Source organism: Cherax quadricarinatus, chromosome 77 (assembly GCF_038502225.1).
Source record: "Cherax quadricarinatus isolate ZL_2023a chromosome 77, ASM3850222v1, whole genome shotgun sequence".
In the NCBI taxonomy this organism is placed as follows: Eukaryota; Metazoa; Arthropoda; class Malacostraca; order Decapoda; family Parastacidae; genus Cherax; species Cherax quadricarinatus.
The window spans coordinates 4,486,222-4,496,221 of NC_091368.1; the positions used below are offsets into that span (position 1 = coordinate 4,486,222).

At 40.5% G+C, this 10,000-nt stretch overlaps 1 protein-coding gene across 1 annotated transcript in view; it reads left to right on the forward strand.

Annotated features, from left to right (window-relative positions):
• LOC128702011 (putative neural-cadherin 2) overlaps positions 1 to 10,000 on the forward strand; it is a 348,502-nt gene that overhangs the window by 66,811 nt on the left and 271,691 nt on the right. Inside the window, exon 2 of the mRNA XM_070101448.1 lies at positions 8,039 to 8,229. Within this exon, the coding sequence (XP_069957549.1) occupies positions 8,181 to 8,229 (49 nt within the window). The 5' untranslated portion in view covers positions 8,039 to 8,180. The remainder of the gene's footprint in view (positions 1 to 8,038; positions 8,230 to 10,000) is intronic.

Sequence of the window (10,000 nt, forward strand, 5' to 3'; positions counted from 1 at the left end):
TATATATATATATATATATATATATATATATATATATATATATATATATAGAGAGAGAGAGAGAGAGAGAGAGATTACTTTCATGGTAGATCTCTAAGTGTAGTCCTCAATGGAACGGAATCAGCAAGGCATCCTATTGGGGCAAGCGTTCCACAAGGAAGCGTGCTGGGACCATTGTTATGGAATGTCTACTTCAACGACCTTCTTCATCTCATCCCAGAATCACATGCATATGCAGACGACTGTACACTGACATTCACTTATCCAAGAGAAGAAATGCCAGCTGCTCTAAGCTACATCAATCACCAGCTGAGAGCTATATCAGCTTGGGGAAATAGATGGCAAGTAACATTTGCACCTGAGAAAACGCAAATGATGATCGTCTCTAGGCACCATGATGGTAATGCTGGTGCAGTAGTAAGGATGAATGGGACGATGTTGGCAACTGGAGAAGAAATTGATATCCTTGGGGTGAAATTTGACTCCAAACTAACCATGAAGAACCATGTTGTAAATCTTGCAAACAAGGCAGCCAGGAAGCTTACAGCACTTCGCCGTATCTCGCATCTGCTTGACAGTAGGGGTTGCAAGATCCTGTACGAGGCACAAGTACGCTCACACCTTGAGTATGCTCCACTTTCTTGGTTTGCCTGCCCCCTCTCATCTGCGACTGCTTGACAGAGTAGAGAACAGAGCAAGACGTCTCATCTTTCGCCTGGACCCATCCTGGATAGATCTGTCATTTCAGCAGAGCCTTCAACATAGGAGGGGATGTGGGTGGCCTTACTGTTATGTACAAGGCCAATATTGTCAAAATACCACACTTGGATCCACTTCTGAGGACAGCGTGAAACAAGCTTTTATGCCACAAGACGGGCAGAAAGCAGCAACTTCACTCTGGCTGTACCCTTCTCCAGAACATCACTCCATCTGAGATCATACATACCCAGGATGACTCAGTATGGAACACATTCGTACAGCATAATGATGTCAACGAGATAAAGTCAGTTGATCAAATGAAAACGGCCCACAGATGGCTCCAACTTCATCCTGTTCCCTCTATGTCATAACAATAAAAATGCTTTAAATGAGCTGATGGTAGCTTAGTTGCCAATAAAGTTAGGAATCCTTAACCTGTAATATAGCTGTCAAAGATGGGATCCTTAACCTTTCAAACCCTGTGTAGGAGAGTGAGAGAGAGAGAGGAGAGAGAGAGAGAGAGAGAGAGAGTATGCTCCACTTTCTTGGTCTCATCTCGACTGCTGGACATGAGAACGAGCAAGACGTCAGTTGATCAAATGAAAATGCTGGCCCACAGATGGTAGCCCACTCCAACTTCATCCTGTCCGTACTTGTATGTCTCATAACAATAAAAATGCTTTCAAATGAGCTGATGTAGGTAAACAGCTCTTGCTTAAATGTTAAAGTTGGAATCCTTAACCTGTAATATAGCTGTCAATAAAGATAGGGATCCTAACCTTGTCAAACCCTGTGTAAAAAAAAAAAAAAAAAAAAAAAAAAAAAAAAAAAAAAAAAAAAAGAGAGAGGAGGAGAGAGAGAGAGAGAGAGAGAGAGAGAGAGAGAGAGAGAGAGAGAGAGAGAGAGAGAGAGAGAGAGAGAGAGAGAGAGAGAGAGAGAGAGAGAGAGAGAGAGAGAGAGAGAGAGAGAGAGAGAGAGAGAGAGAGAGAGAGAGAGAGAGAGAGAGAGAGAGAGAGAGAGAGAGAGAGAGAGAGAGAGAGAGAGGAGAGTGAGAGAGAGAGAGAGAGAGAGAGAGAGAGAGAGAGAGAGAGAGAGAGAGAGAGAGAGAGAGAGAGAGAGAGAGAGAGAAGAGAGAGAGAGAGAGAGAGAGAGAGAGAGAGAGAGAGAGAGAGGAGAGAGAGAGAGAGAGAGAGAGAGAGAGAGAGAGAGAGAGAGAGAGAGAGAGAGAGAGAGAGAGAGAGAGAGAGAGAGAGAGAGAGTGAGAGAGAGAGAGAGAGAGAGAGAGAGAGAGAGAGAGAGAGAGAGAGAGAGAGAGAGAGAGAGAGAGAGAGAGAGAGAGAGAGAGAGAGAGAGAGAGAGAGGAGAGAGAGAGAGAGAGAGAGAGAGAGAGAGAGAGAGAGAGAGAGAGAGAGAGAGAGAGAGAGAGAGAGAGAGAGAGAGAGAGAGAGAGAGAGAGAGAGAGAGAGAGAGAGGGAGAGAGAGAGAGAGTGAGAGAGAGAGAGAGTGGGTGAGTGAGTGTGAGAGAGAGAGAGAGAGAGAGGGGGGGGTGCCACCAGTGTCAGACTCTGTGACTCACCTGTTGTATGTGTTTCTTAAACAAGGACACAAAGACCACAAACAAGGACACAAACACCACAATCACGCAAACACCACAAACAAGGACACAAACACCACAAACAAGGACACAAACACCACAGACAAGGACACAAACACCACAGACGAGGACACAAACACCACAAACAAGGACACAAACACCACAGACAAGGACACAAACACCAGAAACAAGGACACAAACACCACAAACAAGGACACAAACACCACAAACAAGGACACAAACACCAGAAACAAGGACACAAACACCACAAACAAGGACACAAACACCACAGACAAGGACACAAACACCACAAACAAGGACACAAACACCACAAACAATCACACAAACACCACAAACAAGGACACAAACACCACAAACAAGGACATAAACACCACAGACAAGGACACAAACATACCGAATAAGGACACAAACACCACATACAGGTACACAAACAACTACACAAACAGCACAAACAAGGACACAAGCACCAGAAACAAGAACGCAAACACAAACAAGGATACAAACGCCACACAAACAAGGACACAAACACCACACAAACAAAGGACCACAAACACCAAACCATACAAACAACACAAAACAAACACACAAACAACCGGACAAACAATCACCACCAAACAAACAACAAATAAGGACACAAACACCACAAACAAGGCAAAACACACACTACACAAAACCACAATAAAGGCAACACTACAAACAAGGAACAAGGACAACAAGCAAACCACACAAACAAGGACACAAACACCTACAAACAGAAACAAGGAACCACAAACAAGGACACAACTCATAACGAAACAATGGAAACACCACAAACAGGTACACAAACAACTAACAAACAAGGCACAAACAAGGAAACACCAAGCACCAGAAACAAGGAACAAACAAACAAACAAGGATAAACACCACACAAACAAGGAACAAACACCGCCAAAACATGGAACAAGCACAAACAAAGAAACAACAACACAAACAAGAACAAACTCACCACAAACAAGGATAAAACACACAAACAAGGACACAAACACCAAACACAAATACAAAAACAAGGACAAGGACACAAACATACCGAATAAGGACACAAACACCACATACAGGTACACAAACAACTACACAAACAGCACAAACAAGGACACAAGCACCAGAAACAAGAACGCAAACACAAACAAGGATACAAACACCACACAAACAAGGACACAAACACCGCCACAAACATGGACACAAGCACCACACAAACAAGGAAACACACACCACACAAACAAGGACACAAACATCACCACAAACAAGGATACAAACACCACACAAACAAGGACACAAACACCACAAACAAGGACATAAACACCAAACAAGGACAAACAAACAAACCTACTGAAACAAGGGACATAAACACCACATAAACAAGGACACAAACAACTCAAACAATAACACAAACACCAAGCACCAGAAACAAGAAGAAGGACACAAACAAGGATACAAACGCCCACAAACAAGGAAAAACACCCAAACAAGGAAGGACAACACCTACACAAACCAAGGAAAACACACAAACAAGGACACAAACATCACCACAAACAAGGATACAAACACCACACAAACAAGGACACAAACACCACACAAACAAGGACACAAACATCACCACAAACAAGGACACAAACATCACCACAAACAAGGATACAAACACCACCACAAACAAGGACACAAACACCACCAGAAACAAGGACACAAGCACCACACAAACAAGGAAACACACACCACACAAACAAGGACACAAATATCACCACAAACAAGGATACAAACACCACCACAAACAAGGACACAAACACCACCAGAAACAAGGACAAAAACACCACACAAACAAGGACACAAACACCCACATCAAGGAAACAAGGAAACACAAACACCACACAAACAATGGAATTACACAAACCACAGAACAAGGACACAAACACCACACAAACAAGGACACAAACACTACCACAATCAAGGACACAAACACCACAAACAAGGACACAAACACCACCACAAACAAGGACACAAACACCACAGAAACAAGGACACAAAGACACAAACATAACAAACAATGGCACAAACACCACACAAACAATGACACAAACACCACACAAACAAGGAACAAACAAACACCACAAACAAGGAAACAAGGAAACACAAACACCAAACAAAGAACAAACACAAACCACAACAAGGACACAAACACCACACAAGCAAGGACACAAACACCACACAAACAAGGACACAAACACCACCACAAACAAGGACAGAAACACTACACAAACAAAGACACAAACACCACCACAAACAAGGACAGAAACACTACACAAACAAAGACACAAACACCACCACAAACAAGGACAGAAACACTACACAAACAAAGACACAACCACCACACAAACAAGGACACAAACACCACCACAAAAAAGGACACAAACACCACACAAACAAGGACACAAACACCACACAAACAAGGACACAAACACCACCACAAACAAGGACACAAACACCACACAAACAAGGACACAAACACCACCACAAACAAGGACACAAACACCACACAAACAAGGACACAAACACCACACAAACAAGGACACAAACACCACACAAACAAGGACACAAACACCACACAAACAAGGACACAAACACCACACAAACAAGGACACAAACACCACCACAAACAAGGACACAAACACCACACAAACAAGGACACAAACACCACCACAAACAAGGACACAAACACCACCACAAACAAGGACTCAAACACCACACAAACAAGGACACAAACACCACCACAAACAATGACACAAACACCACATAAACAAGGACACAAACACCACCACAAACATGGACACAAACACCACACAAGCAAGGACACAAACACCACACAAACAATGACACAAACAAGGACACAAGCACAAGCAAAGACTCAAGCACCACCACAAACAAGGACACAAACACCACACAAACAAGGACACAAACACCACTACAAACAAGGACACAAACACCACCACAAACGAGGACACAAACACCACCACAAACAAGGACACAAACACCACACAAACAAGGACACAAACACCACTCAAACAGGGACATAAACACCACACAAACAAGGACACAAACACCACTCAAACAAGGACATAAACACCACACAAACAAGGACACAAACACCACTCAAACAAGGACATAAACACCACACAAACAAGGACACAAACACCACACAAACAAGGACACAAACGCCACACAGACAAGGACACATACACCACACAAACAAGGACACAAACACCACACAAACAAGGACAAACACCACCACAAACAAGGACACAAACAACACCAAACACCGGACACCACACAAACAAGGACACAAACCACTAAACAAGGAACAAACAAACACACAAACAAGGGACACAAACACCACAAACAAACAAGGACACAAACACCACACAAACAAGGACACAAACACACACACAAACAAGGACACACACCACCACAAACAAGGACACAAACACCACACAAACAAGGACAGAAACACCACACAAACAAGGACACAAACACCACACAAACAAGGACACAAACACCACACAAACAAGGACACAAACACCAAACAAACAAGGACACAAACACCACACAAACAAGGACACAAACACCACACAAACAAGGACACAAACACCACACAAACAAGGACACAAACACCACACAAACAAGGACACAATCTTGAGACTAAATTAACGGTCCTATGGGAGAGAAAAATATCGAAATTTATTCCATAAAAGTGACAAATCTTCCATAATGATGTTTTTCCTTTGAGGAAAGTTTAGCAGAACCTGAAATACATGGAAAATAAATTGAAAAAGAAGTCAAATAAATTGAAAATAAATCAGTGTTGCAAAATAAATTGAAAATAACTTGAAAATAAATCAGTGTTACAAAATAAATTGAAAATAAATTGAAAATAAATCAGTGTTACAAAATAAATTGAAAATAACTTGAAAATAAATCAGTGTTACAAAATAAATTGAAAATAAATTGAAAAATAAAATCAGTGTTACAAAATAAATTGAAAATAAAGTTGAAAATTAAATCAGTGTTACAAAATAAATTGAAAATAAATTGAAAATAAATCAGTGTTACAAAATAAATTGAAAATAAATTGAAAATAAATCAGTGTTACAAAATAAATTGAAAATAAATTGAAAATAAATCAGTGTTACAAAATAAATTGAAAATAAATTGAAAATAAATCAGTGTTACAAAATAAATTGAAAATAAATTGAAAATAAATCAGTGTTACAAAATAAATTGAAAATAAATTGAAAATAAATCAGTTACAAAATAAATTGAAAATAAATTGAAAATAAATCAGTGTTACAAAATAAAATTAAAAAAATTGAAAATAAACGTGTTGCAAAATAAATTGAAAATAAATTCGAAAATTAAACAGTGTTAAAATAAATTGAAAATAAATTGAAAATAAATCAAAGTTACAAAATAAATTGAAAATAAAGTTGAAAATTAAATCATTTAAAATAAATTGAAAATAAATTGAAAATAAATCAGTGTTACAAAAATAAATTGAAAATAAATTGAAAATAAATCAGTGTTACAAAATAAATTGAAAATAAATTGAAAATAAAATCAAAGTTGTTACAAAATAAATTAAAATAAATTGAAAAATAAATCCAGTTACAAAATAAATTGAAAATAAATTGAAAAATAAAATCAGTGTAACAAAATAAATTGAAAATAAATTGAAAATAAATCCGTTACAAAATAAATTGAAAATAAATTGAAAATAAATCAGTGTTACAAAATAAATTGAAAATAAATTGAAAATAAATCAGTGTTACAAAATAAATTGAAAATAAATTGAAAATACATCAGTGTTACAAAATAAATTGAAAATAAATCAGTGTTACAAAATAAATTGAAAATAAATTGAAAATTGACTGACAATAAACCAATGTTAAAAAAATAAATTGAAAGCATGAAAAATAAACCGGTTTTGCAAAAATAAACTGAAAATAAACCAGTGGGAGAAAAAAATCAATATTGAAAAAAAAAAATAAAAAATAAATCCAAGGAACTTTTTTGACAAGTTTCAACTTTAATTGTTTCCAATTTTTCAAAAATCTTCGAATTTATTCCATATTGGACACTTTTTTTTTGCGATTGAATGAAATTTTGAAATAAATTAAAATATTTTGAGAGAATTAGAACCATTTTGAAAGAAAATTTTGAACCTTGAGAATTTATTTATGAGTCAGACTGGTGAAGGAATTGGTGAAAAAATGAACCAGTGGACCAGTGGACCAATGGATCAATGGATCAGTGGGCCAATGGATCAGTGGATCAATGGACCAACTGATCAATGGACCAGTGGACCAACGAACCAGTGGATCAATGGACCAGTGGGCCAATAGACCAGTGGACCAATAGATAAATGGACCAATAGATCAATGGACCAATGGTCCAATAAACCAATGAGCCAAAAGACCAATGGACCAGTAGATCAGTGGACCAATAGACCATTGGATCAACCGACCAATGGCCCAGTGGCCAGTGGACCAGTGGATCAGTGGAACAATAGACCAGTGGACCAATAGACCAGTGGATCAATTGACCAGTGGACCAACAGACCAATGGGCCGACTGACCAAAGGACCACTGGACCAGTGGACCTAAATAAATGATACCCACACCTCCCCATTATCTTTTTCAGGACCGAAAGACCAGAGGGCGAGACGTAGCGGCGTGGGTAGTGGTCTCCAGGCTGCGGTAGACCAGCAGTATACCCCTGAGCTGAGGTATACACCAGGGTATACTCGTCTCTCTGGGGTATACCAGGAATATACCAGGGCGTCATGGATCCAGCAAGAATTCTTCAAATCATCACCAACAGCACCTGGATGGGTGAGTACTAGGTACTTGGTGAGTACTAGGTACTGGGTGAGTACTAGGTACTGGGTGAGTACTAGGTACTTGGTGAGTACTAGGTACTGGGTGAGTACTAGGTACTGGGTGAGTACTAGGTACTTGGTGAGTACTAGGTACTGGGTGAGTACTAGGTACTTGGTGAGTACTAGGTACTGGGTGAGTACTAGGTACTGGGTGAGTACTAGGTACTTGGTGAGTACTAGGTACTTGGTGAGGTACTAGGTACTGGGACTGAGCAGGTGGCACTTGGTGAGTACTAGGTAACTGGGTGAGTACTAGGTACTGGGTGAGAGAGGTGCAGGTACTGGGTGAGTACTAGGTACTTGGTGAGTACTAGGTACTGGGTGAGTGCTAGGTACTTGGTGAGTACTAGGTACTGGGTGAGTACTAGGTACTGGGTGAGTGCTAGGTACTTGGTGAGTACTAGGTACTGGGTGAGTGCTAGGTACTGTCTGCTAGGTACTGGGTGAGTACTAGGTACTTGGTGAGTACTAGGTACTGGGTGAGTACTAGGTACTTGGTGAGTACTAGGTACTTGGTGAGTACTAGGTACTTGGTGAGTACTAGGTACTGGGTGAGTGCTAGGTACTGTCTGCTAGGTACTGGGTGAGTGCTAGGTACTGTCTACTAGGTACTGGGTGAGTACTAGGTACTTGGTGAATACTAGATACTGGGTGCTAAGTACTGGGTGAGTACTAGGTACTAGGTGAGTGCTAGGTACTGGCTACTAGGTACTGGGTGAGTACTAGGGATTTGGTGAATACTAGGTACTGGGTACTAAGTACTGGGTGAGTACTAGGTATTGGGTATTGGATACTAGGTACTGGGTGAGTACTAGGAACTAGGTGAGTACTAGGTATTGGGTATTGAATACCAGGTATTGGATACTAGGTACTGGGTGAGTACTAGGTACTGGATGAGTCCTAGGTACTGGGTGAGCACTAGGTACTGGATGAATACTAGGTACTGGGTACTAGGTACTGGTGAGTACTAGGTTCTGGGAGAGTGATAGGTACTGGGCACTAGGTACTGGGTGAGTGCTATGTATTGACTAATGATACTGGGTAAGTACTAGGTATTGGGTACTGGGTATTAGGTACTGGGTACTAGGTACTGGGTGAGTGCAAGGTACTGGGTACTAGGTACTGGTGAGTGCTAGGCACTGGGTGAGTACTAGGTACTGGGTACCAGGCACTGGGTGAATACTAGGTACTGGTGAGTGCTAGATACAGGGTACTAGGTACTGGGTGAGTGCTAGGTATTGGGTACTAGGTACTGGGTGAATACAAGGTATTGGGTGAGTACTAGGTATTGGGTACTAGGTACTGGGTGAGTACTAGGTATTGGGTATTAGGTACTGGGTGAGTACTAGGCATTGGGTACTAGGTACTGGGTGAATACTAGGTACTGGGTGTGTGATATGTACTGGGTGAGTGTTAGGTACAGGGTGAATGCTAGGTACTAGGTGAGTACTGAGTGAGTACTAGTTACAAAGCAGGGAGAGAGAAAGAGAGAGAGAGATGACTCGAGTATGGAACACATTCGTACAGCATAATGATGTCAACGAGATAAAGTCAGTTGATCAAATGAAAATGCTGGCCCACAGCTGGTCCACAGCTGGCCCACAGCTGGCCCACAGCTGGCCCACAGATGGCTCCAACTTCATCCTGTTCCCTACTTGTATGTCTCATAACAATAAAAATGCTTTCAAATGAACTGATGTAGGTAACAGCTCTTAGCTTGCCAA